Genomic DNA, 21,774 nt, shown 5'->3' with positions numbered 1-21,774 from the left:
AGAAGAATACCAACTCAAAGGCACAGAAAATATATTTAACAAAATCATAGAAGAAAACTTTCCCAACTTAAAGAAGGAAATGCCTATGAAGATACAAGAAGCCTATAGAACACCAAACAGACTAGACCCCCCAAAAAGTCCCCTCGCCACATAATAATTTAACCATGAAACATACAGAACAAAGAAAGAATATTAAGAGCAACAAAGAAAAAAGGCCAAGTGACTTATAAAGGCAAACCCATCAGAATAACATCTGATTTTTCAGTGGGGACTTTGAAAGCCAGAAGGACCTGGACAGATGTAAGAGACCATGGATGCCAGCCTAGACTAATATACCCAGCAAAACTTTTAGTCATCATAGACGGAGTGAACAAGACATTCCAAGACAAAACCAGATTTAAACAAATCCAGCCCTACAGAAAGCACTAGAAGGAAAATTCCAACCTAAGGAAGTCAGATACACCCACAAAAACACAGGCAATAGATAACCCCACAGCAGTAAATCCCAAAGAAGGGAAATACACACATACTACCACCAAAAGATAACAGGAATTAACAATCACTGGTCATTAATATTCCTTAATATCAATGGACTTAATTCACCTATAAAAAGACACAGGCTAACAGAATGGATATGAAATCAGGACTCATACTTCTGCTGCATACAAGAAACATACCTCAACTTCAAAGACAGACACTACCTCAGAGTAAAAGGCTGGGAAAAGACTTTCCAATCAAATGGACTTAAGAAGCAAGCTGGTGTAGCTAACCTAATATCTAACAAAATAGACTTCAGACTAAAATCAATCAAAAGAGATCAAGAAGGGCATTACATACTCATCACAGGAAAGATCCACCAAGATGAGTTTCAATTCTGAACATTTATGCCCCAAACACAAGGGCACACACATATGTAAAAGAAACATTCTAAAGCTTAATTCACACATCAAACCCCACACATTAATATTGGGAGATTTCAACACCCCACTCTCACCACTGGACAGATCTGTCAAATGGAAACTTAACAGAGAAATAAGGGGCCTAACAAATGTTATGATTCAAATGGACTTAATCGATATCTACATAACATTCCACCCTAACAAAAAAAGAATATACCTTCTTCTCAGTACCCCATGGAATCTTCTCTAAAATCAACCACATACACAAAGCAAATCTCAACAGATACAAAAAATTGGAATAACCTCCTGTATTCTATTGGACTGCCATGGCTTAAAGTTAGAGTTCAACAACCACAAAAATTACAGAAAGCCTACAATCTCATGGAAACTGAATAATGCTCAATTGAATCACCAATGGGTCAAGGAAGAATTAAATAAATTAGACTTCCAAGAATTCAATGAAAAGGAATGTACAACATACCCAAACTTATGGGACACTATGAAAGCAGTGCTAAGAGAAAAACTCATAGCACTAAATGCCCACATAAAGAAGTTGGAGAAATCTCACACTAGTGACTTAACAGCACACCTGAAAGCTCTAGATCAAGAAGAAGCAAACTCACCCAGGAGAAACACATGCCAGGAAATAATCAAATTGAGGGCTGAAATCAATAAAATAGAAACAAAGAGAACAATATAAAGAATCAATGAAACAAAGAGTTGGTTCTTTGAGAAAATCAACAAGAGAGACAAACCCTTATCCAAACTAACCAAAAGACAGAGAGAGAGAGCATCCAAATTAGAAAAATCAGAAATGAAAAAGATGACATAACAACTAACATTGAGGAAATTCAGAGAATTATCAGGTCATACTTCAAAAACCTGTATTCCACAAAACTGGAAAATCTAAAAGAAATAGACAATTTTCTGCATAGGTACTACATACCAAAGTTAAATCAAGACCAATAACCCCTTAGGAAATAGAAAGAGTCATTAAAAGTCTCCCAACCAAAAAAAAAAAAAAAAAAAAAAAAAAAAAAAAAAAAAAAAAAAAAAAAGCTCAGGAACAGATGGTTTCAATTCAGAATTCTACCAGATTTTCAAAAAAGAGCTAATACCAATGCTCTTCAAATTGTTCCGTACAGCTGAGCAGTGGTGGCGCACGCCTTTAATCCCAGCACTCGGGAGGCAGAGCCAGGCGGATCTCTGTGAGTTTGAGGCCAGCAAAGGTTTGAGGTCAACAAAGCAAGTTCCAGGAAAGGCGCAAAGCTTCACAGAGAAACCCTGTCTCGAAAAACAAAAACAAACAAACAAAATTGTTCCATACAATAGAAACAGAAGGAACATTACCAAATTCCTTTTATGAGGTTATAGTTACTCTGATTCCCAAACCATACATAGATGCAGCAAAGAAAGAGAATTACAGACCAATCTCCCTCATGAACATTGGTGCAAAAATACTCAATAATGAACTGTTTCAGGGGCCCCCAGGCTGTGAGACCGGGACCTGTCCTCAGTGCATGAACCAGCTTTTTGGAACCTAGTGCCTAGGCTGAGACACTTTGCTCAGCCTTGGTGCAGGGAGGAGGGGATTGGACCTGCCTCAACTGAATGTACCAGGCTCTGCTGACTCCCCAGGGGAGACCTTGCCTTGGAGGGGGTAGGAATAGGGGGTGGGTTGGTGGGGAGAAGGCTGAGAGGTGGGAGGAGGGAGGACAGTGGAATCCGTGGTTAATATGTAAAATAAAGAAAAAAAATCTCATAATAAAAAGAAAAGGAAAAAAATTAAGAGCAAAAAAAATACTCAATAAAATATTGGCAAACTGAATCCAAGAACACATCAGAAAAATTATCCACCATGATCAAGTAGGCTTTATCCCAAAGATTCAGGGATGGTTCAACATATGAAAATCTGTCAATGTAATACACCATATAAACAAATTGAAAGAAAAAAAACCCCACATGATCATTTCATTAGATGCTGAAAAGGCCTTTGACATAATCCAACATCCCTTCATGATAAAAGTCTTGGAGAGATCAGGGATACAGGGAACATACCTAAACCTAATGAAGGCCATTTACAGCAAGCCAACAGCCAGCATCAAATTAAATGGAGAGAGACGCAAAGTGATTCCACCAAAATCAGGAACAAGACAAGGCTGTCCACTCTCCCCATATTTATTCAATATAGTACTTGAAGTTCTAGATAGAGCAATAAGACAACAAAAGGAAATCAAGGGGATACCAATTGGAAAGGAAGAAGTCAAACTTTCTCTATTTACAGATGATATGATAGTATACATAAGTGACCCCAAAAATTCCACTAGGGAACTCCTACAGCTGATAGACACCTTCAGTAATGTGGCTGAATACAAGATTAACTAAAAAAAAATCAGTAGCCCTCCTATATACAAATGATAAACAGGCTGAGAAAGGAATCAGAGAAACATCACCCTTTACAATAGCCACAAATAATATAAAATACCTTGGGGTAACTAAGCAAGTGAAGGGCCTGTATGATAAGAACTTTAAGTCTCTGAAGAAAGAAATTGAAGAAAATATCAGAAAATGGGAAGATCTCCCATTCTCATGGATAGTTAGGATTAACATAGTAAAAATGGCAATCTTACCAAAAGCAATATACAGATTCAGTGCAATCCCCATCTGTAGCTAGAGTTTTCCTGCCTGGCCCACAGTCAGGACAAATCTCTCTCACCTGCCAGTCCCACAGCCACTCAGACCCGACCAAGTAAACACAGAGACTTATATTGGTCACAAACTGTATGGCCGTGGCAGGCTTCTTGCTAACTGTTCTTACAGCTTAAATTTCCATTAATCTATACCTTGCCACATGACTCATGGCTTACCGGCATCTTCACATGCTGTTTGTCATCATGGCGGCTGGCAGTGTCTCTCTGACTCAGCCTTACACTTCCAAGCTTTATTCTCCTCCTTGTCCTGCCCACACTTCCTGCCTAGCCAATGGCCAATCAGTGTTTTATTTATTGACTAATCAGCAACACATTTGCCATACAGAACATCCCACAGCACTTCCCCCCCTTTTTTTTTCAAAAAGGAAGGTTTTAACCTTAACAAAGTAAAATTAAATATAATTTGGGGATTTGGGCGTAGCTTCTCTTACTACTTCCTGCTGGAGGGGGGCGCTGTATCTCATGGGACATAAAGAAAATTTTAGGATTATGGAATAGTCCATGAGGCTGTATTGTCTGAGCCAGTTGCCTTTAAGCCATTCTGGATGTTGGATCATCTGGACCATGGTGTCATCGGAGACCTTTCAGGGGGTCTTGGCTGGTCAAACCTGATGTATCTTAATCTGGAACAAATCCATAGCCTCTGGCTTTCTGTGGGAACAAAAGCAGAGTCTCCTTTCCAAAGCAACATATCCTTATATCCAAATTTTGAAGTCAAGGTACCTTTAAAATATACATTTTGATTTAACTCAATATCTTTTACGATCAAATGTTTTTTTGCAGTTAAAAATCGCAAAGACAACATAATCTAGATTCTTTGTGTAATATTTATCTTTATGTGGCTTATTTTTTATATTAATTTTAATGTCTCTTTAAAGACTTTATTTTTTAAAACTATGTATTTGTTTTTATAACTGTATATATCACCTTTTTTGTCTCTTTGAAGCCTACGTATATTTTACATACATTGTAAACTATTACATCTGAATCTGTCCCAACACAATTCTTCACAGACCTGGAAAGAACAATACTCAACTTTATTTGGAAAAACAAAAAACACAGGATAGCTAAAAGAATCCTGTACAATAAAGCAACCTCTGGAGGCATCACGATCCCTGACCTCAAGGCCTACTATAGAGCTACAGTAATAAAAACAGCTTGGTACTGACATAAAAACTGACATATGGACCAATGGAATCAAATTGAAGACCCTAACATTAATCCGCACATGTATGAACACCCAATTTTTGACGAAGAAACAAAAAATGTACCATGGAAAAAAGAAAGCATCTTCAACAAATGGGGCTGGCTTAACTTGATGTCAACATGTAGAAGATTGCAAATAGATCTATCACCACGCACAAAACTCAAGTCTAAGTGGATCAAAGACCTCAACATAAATCCAGTTTCACTGTATTCGATAGAAGAGAAAGTAGGAAGTAGTCTTGAATGTATTGGCACAGGAGACTACTTCTTAAATATAACACCATTAGCACAGACACTGATAGCAACAATTAATAAATGGGACCTCCTGAAACTAAGAAGATTCTGTAAGGCAAAGGACAGGGTCAATAAGACAAAACGACAGCCTACAGAATGGGAAAAGATCTTCACCAATCCCATATCTGACAGAGGTCTGATCTCCAGAATATTTAAAGAGCTCAAGAAAGTAGGCATCAAAACAATGAAAAATCCAATTAAAATTGGGCTCCAGAGCTAGACATAGAATTCTCAAAGGAAGAATCTCAAATGGCTGAAAGACATTTTATGAATTGCTCAACATCCTTAATCATCAGGGAAATGCAAATCAAAACAACTCTGAGATACCATCGTATACCTGTCAGAATGGTAAGATAAAAAACACTGAAGACAGCTTATGCTGGAGAGGATGTGGAGCAAGGGGAACACTCCTCCACTTTTGGTGCGAGTGCAAACTTATACAGCCACTTTGGAAATCAGTATGGTGGTTTCTCAGAAAATTGGGAATTAATCTTCCTCAAGATCCAGCCATACCACTTTTGGGCATACCCAAGGAATGCTCAATCATACCACAAGGACACATGCTCAGCTATGTTCATAGCAGCATTGTTTGTAATAGCCAGAACCTGGAAACAACCTAGATGCCCCTCAACTGAAGAATGGATAAAGAAAATGTGGTACATATACACAATATTACTTAGTGAGAAAAACAATGACATCATGAAATTTACAGGCAAATGGATGGAACTAGAAAATATCATCCTGAGTGAGGTAACCCAGACTCAGATAGACAAACATAGTATGTACTCACTCCTAAGTGGATACTAGATGTAAAGCAAAGGATAACCAGACTACAACCTACGACTCCAGAGATGCTGGTTAACAAGGAGGACCCAAAGAGGGATGCATGGATTGCCCTGGGAAGGGGAAATAGAGGAGATCTCCATGAGTAAAGTGGAGATGAGGGGTGGGCAATGGAGGGTAGGGAATGGGGGATGAGAACATAAGGGAATGGGATGGTCGAGCTGGAATAGAGAATGAGTGGGGAAGCAGTGAAATAGATACCATGATAGAGGGGAGACATCATGGGGATAGAGAAAAACCTGGTTATAGGGAAGTTCCCAGGAATCCTCAGGTATGACCCCACCTTGGACTGCTAGAAATAATGGAGAGGGTGCCTGAACTGAACTGGCTTGTCCCAGAGATCAGATCAGTGAATACCCTAACTGTCTTCACAGAGCTTTTTTCCAGCGACTGATTGAAGCAGATGCAGAGATCCAGTCAGGCACCAGGCAGAGCTCCAGGAGTCCAGTCTGGGAGAGAGAAGAGGGATTCTATGAGCAAGTGCATCAAGATCACAATGGGGAAACCTGCAGAGACAACCAAACTAAACTAGTGGGAACTCATGAAACCTGAATCAATGGCTGTGGAGCCTGCATGGGACTTGGCTGGGTTCTCTGCATGAGGAGACAGTTGTGTAGCTTGACTTGCTTGGGGCCCCCCCTGGTGGTGGAATTAGAATCCATCCCTGGTGCATGAGCAGGCTTTTTGGAGCCCACTACCTATGATTGGACACATTGCACAGTCTTGAGGCAGGGGAAAGGGCTTGGACTTGCCTCCTCATGGGGGATTTTGCCTTCTTGTGGTGAGGAGTGGGGCGTGGATTGGGAGAGAGAGGCTGAGGGAAGAGAGGGATCTTTGATTGGTGTGTAAAATGAATGGAAAATTTTTCTTAATTAAAAAAAGACAACAAACAAACAAACATACCTATCCACAAATCCAGCCCTACAGAGAAAGCACTAGAAGGAACAATTCAACCCAAGGAAGTTAGATGCACCCATGAAAATACAGGCAATAGATAATCCCACACCAAAAAAATCCCAAAGAAGGGAAACACACACACACACACCCACACCCCCCCCCCCACACACAACCACCAAAAACAACAGGAATTAACAATCACTGGTCATTAATATCCCTTAACATCAATGGACTCAATACACCTATAAGACACAGACTAACAGAATGGATACAAAAACAGAATCAATCCTTCTGCCGCATACAAGAAACACACCTCAATTTCAAAGACAAATACTACCTCAGAATAAAGAGTTGGGAAAAGACTTTCCTGTCAAATGGATTTAAGAAGCAAGCTGGTGTAGCTATCCCAATATCTAACAAAACAGACCAAACTAAAATTAATCAAAAGAGATTGAGAAGGACATTACATACTCATCACAGGAAAAATCCATCAAGATGAAGTCTCAATTCTGAACATTTATGCCCCAAATACAAGAGCACCCACATATGTAAGAAACATTACTAAAGCTTAAATCGCACATCAAACCCCACACACTAATAGTGGGAAACTTCAACACCCTACTCTTACCAATGGATAGGTCTGCCAGACTGAAACTTAACAGAGAAACAAGAGAGCTAACAGATGTTATGACTCAAATGGACTGAATAGACATCTACAGAACATTCCACCCAAACACAAAAGAATATACCTTCTTCTCAAAACCTCATGGAACCTTCTCTAAAACTGACCACATATTCAGTGACAAAGTATCTCAACAGATACAAAAAAATTGGAATAACTTCCTGGAGGGGTAAATATGACCAAAATATAGTGTACAATATTCTCAAAGCACTAATGGAAAAGTGATAACATTTAACTGAGGTAAACAACAAGAGAATAAGCTGTCAGTTTTAAAACCAGGAACAGTTTATTTGTGGTAGTTGTGTACAGAATTGATTTGAGAAGTCAATATTATGTTAGAGACATAGATTAGCCTGAATTCCTTTGAATTCTTTTTAACACAGAAGAAAACAAAATCTCATTGTCCAAATAATTTTATTTTGTACATTTTCTATATCAGAGTACTTTTCCTGAGTTGTCTCCAGATGTCCCCAGGCCACACACAAAATCACAAGTACAATCACAGTTAAAACCATCGCACAGACCATTTTAAGATGAAATCTTTGAGTACCTATGTGTTTTTAGATTCTGTACAGCATGTGAGTTTTATAATGAACAATTGGGCTGCTTACAAGTTCAAAATCCCCTGTAGAGAATGAAGATAACTCACTGAACTCACTTTCGAGCTGAGACTTTGTCAGGCAATGAGAAGGTTCTATGAGATAAAACATGAACACTGACATAGTTTCAGTGGATTGAAATGATGACTGAGTTAATGAAAGGACCAAGCAGAGATCAGGCCTCAATTTCACTTTCCTGAGACTTGAGCAAGCAGTTTCTGGAATGGCCATGAACACAAGACATAGTCCTTGCAGTAGCTCCCTTTCTGCACGTACTCTGACTGCTCAAGGTTCAGCCAATTGTTTACTGTCTGGGACCCCTCACCAACTTAGAGCTACATGCATGGGTTAATGTGAACGTGTGAGGCCAGTCAGCCTCCATGGCAGCTCAAGGACAGAGCCTGGACCACTGAGTTAGCCCCCACAGTCAGTATGTGAAAGGCCAGCTGGCCCCCATGGCAGCTCAAGGGCAAAGCCTGGGACTTGTCCAGGCCTGCCCCAAAATGATAACTGTAACCCCCAACCAGTAAATTCAAAGGTTACATCCTCTCACGCAATCATATGATGCCAAGGCTTGTACCACCCTGCTTGAGGCTTTTCCCTTTAAAAACCCCTCACCCTGAGAGCTCAGGGCCGTCCTCCTCCACCCGCTGTGTCGGGTGTTGGATTTGGACCAACTCTGGGTTTGCTTATCAATAAACCCTTATGTGTTTTGCATTGGATATCGTTTGGATATCAGTTCTGTGGTGGTCTTGTTGGGGGGGGGGTGTCTTGCAATGTAGCCACAACATTAACAGTTCTGATACTTACATGTTGCCTCCAGAAATTATTGTCACATACAGAGTAGACATATGCAGTGCAGAGTCACCAAACCCCACCTGCCACTCACAGTGCAAGGCTGGCACCTGACCTGGGGCTGCACGTCCTTTCCTGCTGTGATAGGAAGAAGCAGTCATGTGGCAAGTGTCTCCTGCACAAGAAGTCTGCACAGCTGACACGGATACATCTGAGCCTGTGTTGAAGGGACAGGGTTCCCACACTGTCTTCGGTAGAGAGGCCATTACCGAGTCTTCATGGAGAGCCTGGGGTGTCTTTGTCAAGGAGCAAATTTTACACTAGGAGTAACTTCTGGAAGTCAATGATATTGTGTGGCAACTGGTGAGACTTTAAGGAGCAGGCAAACATGTGGGGCGTCCATGGGCTGCAAAGAGGGTGCCGAAAGAAATTCAGATAAACAGAGCTGAAGCTTTAAGCTGTTTGTGCAGAGAGTGGATACAAATGGTACCAGAGGAAGTTAGTTTAAGCTGTTTGTACAGAGAACAGATACAAAGGATGACTAAAAGGAGGTTAGCTTGGGTTGTTTGTATGGAGATTAAAGACAAATAGTGGGAAAGGAAGTTAGCTCAAGTTATTTATGTTGAAAACAGGAGATGATGTCAGGGCATAAACACCTTGTAAATAGGGTGATCTTTAAAATGATTGGTTGGTTCCTTCATCCCCTCCTAGGGTTCTGAGGTTTTCTGGTATAAAAGAGGCTTACTGCCTATCAATAAATGAGTTCTTACTTGACTTGACTCCCCGCTGCCTCTGATTGTCTCCGGGTAAGAGGGAGGCTGGGGAACAGGTGAGCGGTGCGGACTTACCTTTCCTCGGTTCCAGGCCACCTCTTCACAGGTGACCTAAGTTCCCGGTGGGGCAGGTCCCCACAGCTGGTACCCTAAACGTGGGGCTTGAAGTACTTCGGCTGAGGCCAAGTGGTCTTCCAGGGTAAGTGAAACCCTCAGTATGGGTAATGCAACCTCCTCAAGTGATAAGCCAGCCCTCAAGGTCCTCCGTTATATGTTTAAGTCTAGAGGGCTTGGAATTTCTAAAAGTAATATTGTTGCCACCTGGGACATTATAATTCTCCTTGCCTTTTGGGTGCCTAGTGCCAACCTTTTCTCCTGCAGCACTTGGGCCCAAATGGAAAAGTTGGCAAGAGAAAGGGAGAAACATTTTGGCATATTGCCGACCCTGGGCTTCTACCCCACTATCATAGCCTTTGAGGTGGCTTTTCACCCAGATTCTCTGCCACTCCCATTCAGGAGTCAAAGAGGGAGAATGATTCTTCCCAAGGGTTAGAAAAGAAAGAAAGGAAAACAGGGCCCTCCAGGGGCCAAAAAGGACGGGGAAGGTTCTGAGAATAAAGAAAAAAATTTTGGGGCCAAATTCAGCAAGAAGCATGCGAGATTCACAAAGAAATATATGGTAGAGGTTAAAGTAAAAGTAAAAATCACTGTGCCCGAGCCCTGGGCCTCAAGGCATTCTGGCCCTCCACCTCGGGACCCCGGAGTTGAGGCCACTCAAACACCATACATAGCATTAAGGAGAGATCTCTGTGATACGAACCCCTACAACCAGCCCCTCACTGGGAGGTATGGGTCAGGGGAAAGCTTGGCCCCCAGCCCTAATAGACCTCTAGAGTGGTACCCCTGGGAGGCTAAAGATAAGGAGGAATGCCGGACCAGGGCAGAGGCCAATCGGGTGCCCAACCCCCCCCATCCCTATCACCTATGCCATGCTAGCAGGTACAGCTGAAGGGTACTTTACAGGAGTCCAACAGATGGTTGTACAAGGTCCTTACTGAGATCAGGTTAGACAAACGGGGCTTGTAGCCTGGAACAAATTAGATGAAGGTCCTACCAAATCTCCTGTAGTAGGGGTAAGACAAAAACCCAACAAACCCCTACTGGAGTTCATTGATAAAGTCCAACAGAATATTTCCCCATTCATGGTTGCCCTCAAGGGATTACTGGAGGGACGGGAATGCCCATACAACATATGAGGGGGCATTCTGGGCTTCCAGGATTTCTGTCCAAAGGAAACCGCCAAGCCGATGAGCTGGCATTGGGATTTAGGATATTGACCTTAAAAGATAGTCCATACAAGGCATGCCAACCCTTCCTAAAGGTACCCCCTTTACAAATGCAGAGAGTTAACCCCAGAGCCAAATATCCTCTGATAAATAGTTGTTACATTTAAATATGTTTTTTTTTATTAATTTATTTTGCAATACAATTCAGTTCTACATATCAGCCACGGATTCCCTTGTTCTCCCCCCTCCCGTCCCCCTCACCTTCCCCCCAACACCCCCCCCATTCCCATCTCCTCCAGGGCAAAGCCTTCCCCACAGACTGAGGTCAACCTGGTAGACTCAGTCCAGGTAGGTCTAGTCCCCTCCTCCCAGGCCGAGCCAAACAATCCTGCATAGGCCCCAGGTTTCAAACAGCCAACTCATGCAATGAGCACAAGATCTGGTCCCACTGCCTGGGTGCCTCCCAAACAGATCAAGTCAATCAACTGTCTCATCCATTCAGAGGGCCTGATCCAGTGGGGACCCCTCAGCCATTGGTTCATAGTTCATGTGTTTCCATTCATTTGGCTATTTGTCCCTGTGCTTTATCCAACCTTGGTCTCAACAATTCTCGCTCATATAAACCCTCCTCATTCTCGCTAATTGGACTCCCAGAGATCCACCCGGGGCCTAGTCATGGATTTCTGCATCCAGATCCCTCAGTAGTTGGATGAGGTTTCTAGCACAACAATTAGGGTGTTTGGCCATCCCATCACCAGAGTAGGTCAGTTCGGGCTGTCTCTCGACCACTGCCAGCAGTCTGTTGTGTGGGTATCTTTGTGGATTTCTGTGGGCCTCTCTAGCACTTTGCTTCTTCCTATTCTCATGTGGTCTTTATTTACCATGGTCTCCTATTCCTTGTTCTCCCTCTCTGTTGTTGATCCAGCTGGGATCTCCCGCTCCCCCAAGCTCTCTTTCCCTCAACCCTCGCCTTTCATTACCCCCACTCATGTCCAGGCTGTTCATGTAGATCTCATTCCATTTCTCTGTCATTGGGTGATCCCTGTGTCTTTCTTGGGGTCCTGTTTTCCAGGTAGCCTCCCTGGTGATGTGAGTAGCAGACAAGTCATCCTTGTTTCATGTCTAGTATCCTGCTATGAGTGAGTACATACCATGTTTGTCTTTCTGAGTCTGGGTTACCTCACTCAGGATGATTTTTTCTAGATCCATCCATTTGTCTGCAAACCTCATGATGCCATTGTTTTTCTCTGCTGAGTAGTATTCCATTGTGTATATGTACCACATTTTGTTTATCCATTCTTCAGTTGAAGGGCATCTGGGTTGTTTCCATGTTCTGGCTATTACAAACAATGCTGATATGAACATAACTGAACAAGTGCTCTTATGGTGTGGTTGAGCATTTCTTGGGTATATGCCCAAGAGTGGTATAGCTGGATCTTGGGGGAGATTGATTCCCAATTTTCTAAGAAAGCGCCATATTGATTTCCAAAGTGGTTGTACAAGCTTGCATTCCCACCAGCAGTGGAGGAGAGTTCCCCTAGCTCCACATCCTCTCCAGAATAAGGTGTCTTCAGTGTTTTTGATCTTAGCCATTGTGACAGGCGTAAGGTGGTATCTCAGAGTTGTTTTGATTTGCATTTCCCTGATGATTAGGGATGTTGAGCAGTTCCTTAAATGTCTTTCGGCCATTTGAGTTTCCTCTGTTGAGAATTCTCTGTTTAGTTCTATAGCCCATTTCTTAATTGGACTGTTGGGCATTTTGATGTCTAATTTCTTGAATTCCTTATATATTCTGGATATCAGTCCTCTGTCAGATGTGGGGTTGGTGAAGATCTTTTCCCATTCTGTAGGCTGTCGCTTTGCCTTGTTGACCGTATCCTTTGCTCTACAAAAGCTTCTCAGTTTCAAGAGGTCCCATTGATTGATTGTTTGTCTCAGAGTCTGTGCTACTGGTGTTCTATTTAGGAAGTAGTCTCCTATGCCAATGCGTTCAAGACTACTTCCTACTTTCTCTTCTAGCAGGTTCAGAGTAGCTGGATTTATGTTGAGGTCCTTGATCCACTTGGACTTAAGTTTTGTGCACGGTGATAGATATGGATCTATTTGCAGCCTTCTGCATGTTGATATCCAGTTTTGCCAGCACCATTTGTTGAAGATGCTTTCTTTTTTCCATTGTGCACTTTTGGCTTCTTTGTCAAAAATCATATGTTCATAGGTGTGCGGATTAATGTCAGGGTCTTCAATTCGATTCCATTGGTCCACATGTCGGTTTTTATGCCAGTACCAAGCTGTTTTTATTACTGTAGCTCTATAGTAGAGCTTGAAGTCAGGGATCGTGATGCCTCCAGAAGTTGTGTTATTGTACAGGATTCCTTTGGCTATCCTGGGTTTTTTGTTTTTCCATATGAAGTTGAGTATTATTTTTTCCAGGTCTGTGAAGAATTGTGTTGGCATTTTGATGGGGATTGCATTGAATCTGTAGATTGCTTTTGGTAAGATTGCCATTTTTACTATGTTAGTCCTGCCTATCCATGAGCATGGGAGATCTTTCCATTTTCTGACATCTTCTTCAATTTCTTTTTTCAGGGACTTAAAGTTCTTGTCATATAGGTCCTTCACTTGCTTGGTTAGTGTTACCCCAAGGTATTTTATGTCATTTGTGGCTATAGTAAAGGGTGATGTATCTCTGATTTCCTTCTCCGCTTCTTTGTCCATTGTATATAGGAGGGCTACTGATTTTTTTGAGTTGATCTTGTATCCTGCTATGTTGCTGAAGGTGTTTATAAGCTGTATCAGTTCCTTGGTGGAATCTTTGGGATCGCTCAAGTATACTATCATGTCATCTGCAAATAGGGAAAGCTTGACTTCTTCCTTTCCAATTTGTATCCCCTTAATCTCCTTATGTTGTCTTATTGCTCTGGCTAGAACTTCAAGTACTATATTGAATAAGTATGGGGAGCGTGGACAGCCTTGCCTCGTTCCTGATTTTAGTGGAATTGCTTTGAGTTTCTCTCCATTTAATTTGATGTTGGCTGTTGGCTTGCTGTAAATTGCCTTTATTATGTTTAGGTATGTTCCCTGTATTCCTGATCGCTCCAATACCTTTATCATGAAGGGGTGTTGGATTTTGTCAAATGCCTTTTCTGCATCCAGTGAGATGATCATATGGTTTTTTTCTTTGAGTTTGTTTATATGGTGTATTACATTGACGGACTTTCGTATGTTGAACCACCCTTGCATCCCTGGAATGAATCCTACTTGATCATGGTGGATAATTGTTTTGATGTGTTCTTGGAGTCTGTTTGCCAGTATTTTATTGAGTATTTTTGCATCAATGTTCATGAGGGAGATCGGTCTGTAGTTCTCTTTCTTTGTTGTATCCTTGTTTGGTTTAGGAATTAGGGTAATTGTAGCCTCGTAGAAGGAGTTTGGTAATGTTCCTTCTGTTTCTATTGTGTGGAACAATTTAGAGAGTATTGGTATTAACTCTTCTTTGAAGATCTGGTAGAATTCTGCGCTGAAACCATCTGGTCCTGGGCTTTTTTTGGTTGGGAGACTTTTAATGACTGTTTCTATTTCATTAGGGGTTATTGGACTATTTAAATAGTTTATCTGGTCTTGATTTAACTTAGGTATGTGGTACCTATCCAGAAAGTCATCCATTTCTTTTAGGTTTTCCAGTTTTGTTGAATAGAGGTTTTTGAAGTATGACCTGATGATTCTCTGGATTTCCTCAATGTCTGTTGTTATGTCCCCCTTTTCATTTCTGATTTTGTTGATTTGGATGCTCTCTTTCTGTCTTTTGGTTAGTTTGGATAAGGGCTTGTCTATCTTGTTGATTTTCTCAAAGAACCAACTCTTTGTTTCATTAATTTTTTGTATTGTTCTCTTTGTTTCTATTTTATTGATTTCAGCTCTCACTTTGATAATTTCCTGGCGTCTATTTTTCCTGGGAGACTGTGCTTCTTCTTGTTCTAGAGCTTTCAGGTATGCTGTTAAGTCTCTAGTGTGAGATTTCTCCAACTTATTTATGTGGGCATTAAGTGCTATGAATTTCCCTCTTAGTACTGCTTTCATAGTGTCCCATAAATTTAGATATGTGGTGTCTTCATTTTCATTGATCTCTAGGAAGTCTTTAATTTCTTTCTTTATTTCTTCCTTAACCCATTGGTGATTCAGTTGGGTATTATTCAGTTTCCATGAGATTGCAGGTTTTCTGTAGTTTTTGTTGTTGTTGAAATCCAACTTTAGACCATGGTGGTCTGATAGAACACAGGAAGTTATTCCAATTGTTTTGTATCTGTTTAGATTTGTTTTGTGGCCAAGTATGTGGTCAATTTTAGAGAAGGTTCCATGGGGTGCTGAGAAGAAGGTATATTCTTTTTTGTTAGGATGGAATGTTCTGTAGATATCGATTAAGTCCATTTGAGTCATGACATCAGTTAAGTCCTTTATTTCTCTGTTAAGTTTCAATTTGGGAGATCTGTCCAGTGGTGAAAGTGGGGTGTTGAGGTCTCCCACTATTAATGTGTGGGGTTTTATATGTGATTTAAGCTTTAGTAATGTTTCTTTTACATATGTGGGTGCCCTTGTGTTTGGGGCATAAATATTCAGAATTGAGACTTCATCTTGGTGGATCTTTCCTGTGATGAGTATGTAATGCCCTTCTTGATCTCTTTTGATTGATTTTAGTTTGAAGTCTATTTTGCTGGATATCAGGATGGCTACACCCGCTTGTTTCTTAAGACCGTTTGATTGGAAAGTCTTTTCCCAGCCTTTTATTTTTAGGTAGTGTCTATCTTTGAATTTGAGATGTGTTTCTTGTATGCAGCAGAAAGATGGGTCCTGCTTTCGTATCCATTCTGTAAGCCTATGTCTTTTTTTTTTTTTTTTTCACTGTGGCATCCAGTTTCTATTCACAAAGAAAAAGCTCCAGTCCATCTTTTAATTTTTTTTTTGAAAAATTCCTGACATTACAGAACTAAACTGAAATGTATTAATATTCCACTCTTACATTTCCATGACAAACAAAAATTCATGAGCCAAAAAAAAACCCAAAAAAATGGAAAAAAGGGGAGAAGCTTATAAAACTAAATATGGATATCTCAGCGTAACTGCTGAACAGAGAAAGGAATTAAAACGCTTTTAATTAAAAAATCATGAGTGGATGATAAAGTGTGTAGAAACTGAAAATTTACAAACTATTTAAAACCTGGAATCGCTGACTGTTCAGAAACTACACAGATGGATCATGGGTGGTGGTGAACAGCAGAAAGGGATTATGGATGAATCTGCACTGTTGTAGCTGCTCCCCATGCCACCTGTCTCCGAGGAAAGCCTGACATTGATTAGATACTGAGCCAGGCTAATGCTGGCAGCAGATCCAGTGATGGTGACCTGCCTATCAGTAGATCCTTCCACTGGGTTTGCAATTTTGATCTGCGCCCCAGACATCTGACGGATCTCATTGATTTTGGCGCCCTGACGCCCGATTATGCAGCCAATTAAATCGTTTGGAATGGTGAGTTCATGAGAAGTAGTTTGAGCAGATGCATCCAAACCCCAATAGCCTTTCACCTCTGGAGAGCTGGATTCAATGCCACTGAATCCAGTGTTGCCATGGGTCATGGGAAAATGAGACTGTTGCATTGCCAACTGGTGCAGCTTGGTCAAATCTGGCTGTGGAATGGCATACTGTCCTTGAATGGTATAGGCCTGACCACCTGCAAAGATGACTGGAGAACTCGAGGGCTTGGGCCGGTATGGGATGGTCACGCCCTTCGGGGGGGGACTGGGAGAGAGTCTCCAACATGACCACGCAGATCTGTTTGACACACTCAATGATGGATTGCGGAATGCCAGCAATAGTGATTGCCCGCTCAGTTGAGTTGGGGAGCATATCCCCTGCCACCTGGACCTGAGCCCCTGTACTCTCTCTTATTTCCTTGATCTTGCACCCCCCTTTTCCAATGAGAGAGCCACACTGACTAGCAGGGACCACCAGCCGTAAGGTGACTGGAGGTCTACTGGCAGCTGTGCTATTGGTCATAGAGCTGCTTATGTCCTCTTCCAGTTTGTCAATGATCATAGCAAAGGCTTTGAAGATGGCATTAGTCGGTCCAGCCAAAGTGATAATTCTCTCAGGACAATTCCCTTCTGAGATGTTGATACGTGCACCACTCTCCTCGCGCATCTTCTTAACAGATTCTCCTTTCTTTCCAATGATACTGCCAACTTCCTTTCCATGCATAAGTAGCCTGATGGTGAGAGTGACATTTAATCCACCTTCAATCACACCGGTGTCCATGTCTAGTAGTTACAGGGAGCTGGACTTTGAGTGGTCAAGTCTTTGGTCACTGGTGGGAGTGAAAGCCAAAACTGGAGGCGCGAGTCGACTGAGGGGAAAAGGGGAGCGGGCGGGAAGGGGAAGGGCGGGAGGCCGGGGGCGGAACAATAGGGGCGGGCGGGAAGGCGAGGGGGGCCCCGCTAGCGGGCGGAGGAGGGGGGGGTGGAGGAGGAGGAGAGGGGAAAGAGACCCCGGGGCGGGTGGAGGGCGGCGGAGGGCGGGCGGGCGGGCGGAGGGCGGGCGGGCGGGAGAGGGCGCAGGCTGCGGCTGCTCTGGCTGCTGCCTCTGCTGGTCTGGGAGCAGCCTATGTCTTTTTATAGGTGAATTAAGTCCATTGATATTGAGGGAAATTAATGACCAGTGATTGTTCATTCCTGTTATTTTTTGGTGGTGATGTGTGGGTACTTCTATACGTTGGGGTTTACTGCTGTGGCTTTATCTGTTGCCTGTGTTTTCGAGGGTGTATCTGACTTCCTTAGATTGGAATTTTCCTTCTAGTGCTTTCTGTAGGGCTGGGTTTGTGGATAAGTATTGTTTAAATCTGGCTTTGTCATGGAATGTCTTGTTCACTCCATCTATGGTGATTGAAAGTTTTGCTGGGTATATTAGTCTAGGTTGACATCCATGGTCTCTTAGTGTCTGCATTATCTCTGTCCAGGTTCTTCTGGCTTTCAAAGTCTCCATTGAGAAATCGGGTGTTATTCTGATGGGTTTGCCTTTATATGTCACTTGGCCTTTTTCCTTTGCTGCTCTTAATATTCTTTCTTTATTCTGTACGTTTAGTTGTTTAACTATTATGTGGCGAGGGGACTTTTTTTGGGGGTCTAGTCTGTTTGGTTTTCTATAAGCTTCTTGTATCTTCATAGGCATTTCCTTCTTTAAGTTGGGAAAGTTTTCTTCTATGATCTTGTTGAATATATTTTCTGTGCCCTTGAGTTGGTATTCTTCTCCTTCTTCGACCCCTATTATTCTTAGGTTTGGTCTTTTTATGGTGTCCCAAATTTCTTGGACATTTTGGTTCATGACTTTGTTGGCTTTAGTGTTTTCTTTGACTGATGAATGTATTTCTTCTACTGTATCTTCAACGCTAGAGATCCTCTCTTCCATCTCTTGCATTCTGTTGATTATACTTGCATCTGAAGTTCCCAATCGTTTTCTCAGATTTTCTATTTCCAGCATTCCCTCTGTTTGTGTCTTCTTCATTTTTTCTATTTCCCTTTTCAGGTCTTGGACTGTTTCCTTCATTTGTTTCATTGATTTTTCTCGATTTTCTCTCAGTATTTTATTGTTTTCTTCCAGGACTTTATTGATTTCTTCTAATTTGTTTGCCTTTTCCTCTAGTTGTTTACAGCGTTCTTCACATTTTTTTGTCTTTTCCTCTACACAAGCCTCTAGCTTCTTCATGATGTCATTCATAAGGCTGTTTTCTTCTGCTTCTTCTAATTTCTGATGTTCAGGTCTAGGTGTTGTAGGAGGGCTAGGGCCTGGTGATGCTGTATTGCTATTCATTTTGTTGTATATGTTTCTGCCTTGACGTCTGCCCATCTCCTTGTGGTTCGTTCTTGGCCTTATCCGCACACTTGGTTCAGACAGACCAGTGTTCCAAAAGGGAAGTCAGTGTTCCAAAAGGGACGTCCGGAGCAAGATGGGAGCTGGGGGCCGGCCTCTAAGTCTCAGGAAGAGGCTTGGGGCTCAGGCGGATGGGCGTGGGGGCAGGGCGTGGAGACTGCAGGGTCTGCCAGGGGTCTTGGAGAAGGGGATCCTTCCCGGTGCGGCTAGCAGGGAACCTGCCCGGTGGCCAGAACCTGGGGCCAAATTGGGCAGGTCTTCCCTGGAGTGGCTGGTGCCCAGGGATGGGGTCTGGGGCAAGGAAGGGTACTCACGAGTGTTCCAAAAGGGACGTCCGGAGCAAGATGGGAGCTGGGGGCCGGCCTCTAAGTCTCAGGAAGAGGCTTGGGGCTCAGGCGGATGGGCGTGGGGGCAGGGCGTGGAGACTGCAGGGTCTGCCAGGGGTCTTGGAGAAGGGGATCCTTCCCGGTGCGGCTAGCAGGGAACCTGCCCGGTGGCCAGAACCTGGGGCCGAGTTGGGCAGGTCTTCCCTGGAGTGGCTGGTGCCCAGGGATGTGTTTTTGTTTTGATAGAACAAAAAGGGGGAATTAGCCCCCATATTCAGTTATTCTGCACCCCGTGGCCATCACACTTCAGCCTCAGGGCTACAAGGACACCAGCGTCAGGGCCCCAATCAGGGCCTTCTGCTCCCCAGCCACTCCTTCGTGCTCCTTGTGGGGCAGGAGCTCCTGGAGTGACAGTCCCTACAAAAATGATGACAGAACACAGGCTTGCGGTGGTGGGAGCTGGAGGTGTGGGAAAGAGTGACCTGACCATCCAACTGATCCAGAATCGTTTTGTGGATGAATATGACCCCACCATAGAGGACTTCCATTGGAAACAGGTGGTCATGGATGGAGAGGCATGTCTGCTGGACATCCTAGACACAGAGGGTCGGGAGGAATGTGGGGCCATGAGGGATCAATGCATCCACACAGGGGAGGGTTTCCTCTGTATGTTTGCCACCAACAGCACCAAGTCCTTTAACAACATCCATCAGTACAGGGAGCACATCAAATGGATAAAGGACTCGGATGATGTGCCAATGGTGCTGGTGGGGAACAAGTGTGACCTGGCCGCTCGTACTGTTAAGTCTTGGCAGGCCCAGGACCTTGCCCGCAGCTATGGCATCCCCTACATCGAAACATCAGCCAGGACCCGGCAGAGTGTGGAGGATGCCTTCTACACACTTGTACATGAGATTCGGCAACACAAACTACGGGAGCTAAACCCTCCTGATAGGAGTGGCCCTGGCTACATGAGCTGCAAGTGTGTGCTATTGTGACATCAGATGGCGGTACTCCAGCTGATGGTCATCCTGCTCTTCCTGGCTCCTGCTACAGCCCAGAGATCTCATTCCCACACCACCACTGTCCCCATGTCCTTCTGCCTCCTTATCTTCCCTATAGCAGTCTCTGACACCCACCCCAGGAGAACTCTACCATCTGCTTCCAGTATCCGCCACCACTTCCCAGGGCCCTACTACTGGCTCCTCAATGTCCTCAGAACCTGGAGACACTGGTGACTATGCTGAGATGGCCTTTGGTCATCACCTGCTAGTCCCACAGCCACTCAGACCCGACCAAGTAAACACAGAGACTTATATTGCTTACAAACTGTATGGCTGTGGCAGGCTTCTTGCTAACTGTTCTTACAGCTTAAATTAATCCATTTTCATTAATCTATACCTTGCCACATGGCTTGTGGCTTACCCGCATCTTCACATGAGGCTTGTCATCGTGGCGGCTGGCAGTGTCTCTCCAACTCAGTCTTCCACTTCCCAGCTTTATTCTCCTCCTTGTCCCGCCTATACTTCCTGCCTAGCCACTGACCAATCAGTGATTTATTTATTGACCAATCAGAGCAACACATTTGCCATACAGAACATCCCACAGCACACACCCCAATGCCAAGACCCACCTGCTCTTCCACCGCAGTCCTCACACACACAACCAATGGTGAAAGCAATGTCCAACTGTCTTTGCTGCTGCCGCTGCTGAGCAAAGCCCCACTGGACCTCTACTTCTCAATGGATGCTTACTAAGAGAGGCTGTATATGGACCAGCCAGATGACATACCTCTGCTTTATGCTCCTGAAGAAGTCCCCAGCTTTCACTTGGGCCAGCATCTTTACTCACACAGCTGCATGAGGACATCCATGAGGACACTGACCTTCTCTACCTCAACTTAAAGCCTGGACCACAGTTCCTGGGAACCGCTCAACATTTGCAATGGAAGCTTTCCTTTGCTTACATCTTCCTCCAGGTCTTCCTGGGGTCCACAACCCAGCGGGAGGACAGATGTCATTGGACAGGCTGCACCCGTGTGTACTTCTCCTTCATCAAAGACTCCTTCCCAGCGTGTAGCTCCCTCAAACCTCTGGGCTCTTGAAAGGGGAGAGTCTGCTCTTCTGTTGCAACCCAGACAGCTTGGAGATGAGCACTCGCTGGGCCCTGAACTGGGAGAAGTATGTGCTGGAGGCCAAGTGCAGAATGGGCACCGGTGATTATGTATGAGGAGGACAACTCTGCACCCACCTTCTCCGGAGGTGTGGGGCTGACAGTTCTCCATGGGACGGACTCAAAGGTAGACTCATCCTAATAATTCCTAAATGTGACTAAAACAGCCTCGTTTTGAAAATCATCAGCTATCTTTGGGGGTAGGGGTCGGGAAAGATAACTCTCTCGTTGTATCTTTAACTGGTTTCTTAACTCTTCTCTCCTTAGAACTAGTGTTAGGACTAAAAACCTATACTGTGTTTGCTTCGTAACTAAATCACTCAGGGACAGTAGGACTGATCTGTCAACTGATTTTCTGTGTTCTCAATAAATGTTA

At 43.3% G+C, this 21,774-nt stretch overlaps 2 protein-coding genes across 2 annotated transcripts; one reads left to right on the top strand and one right to left on the bottom strand.

Annotated features, from left to right (window-relative positions):
• Positions 1–15,916: 15,916 nt before the first annotated feature.
• LOC128125057 (poly(rC)-binding protein 2-like) lies at positions 15,917–17,458 on the bottom strand. The gene is given in 2 exon segments (XM_052762010.1): positions 15,917–16,784; positions 16,786–17,458. Coding segments are annotated over 2 exon segments (1,077 nt in total). The 5' UTR covers positions 17,293–17,458; the 3' UTR covers positions 15,917–16,214.
• A 2,163-nt stretch (positions 17,459–19,621) lies between these two features.
• Positions 19,622–20,224, top strand: LOC128095038 (GTPase HRas-like). Its single transcript, XM_052713700.1, has one exon. It carries the CDS (start codon positions 19,652–19,654, stop codon positions 20,222–20,224), a length of 573 nt encoding a protein of 190 aa, XP_052569660.1. The 5' UTR covers positions 19,622–19,651.
• The last annotated feature ends 1,550 nt before the right edge of the window (positions 20,225–21,774 follow it).

This window comes from Peromyscus californicus, unplaced genomic scaffold (assembly GCF_007827085.1).
Source record: "Peromyscus californicus insignis strain IS unplaced genomic scaffold, ASM782708v3 Scaffold_4__1_contigs__length_199733344, whole genome shotgun sequence".
Taxonomy (NCBI): domain Eukaryota; kingdom Metazoa; phylum Chordata; class Mammalia; order Rodentia; family Cricetidae; genus Peromyscus; species Peromyscus californicus.
The sequence above is the reverse complement of the archived record's forward strand: the minus strand, read 5'-3'. Positions and strand labels throughout refer to the sequence as shown.

Coding starts and splice junctions, on each gene's coding strand:
- LOC128095038 (XM_052713700.1), top strand. CDS start 19,652: ATGATGACAGAACACAGGCTTGCGGTGGTGGGAGCTGGAGGTGTGGGA.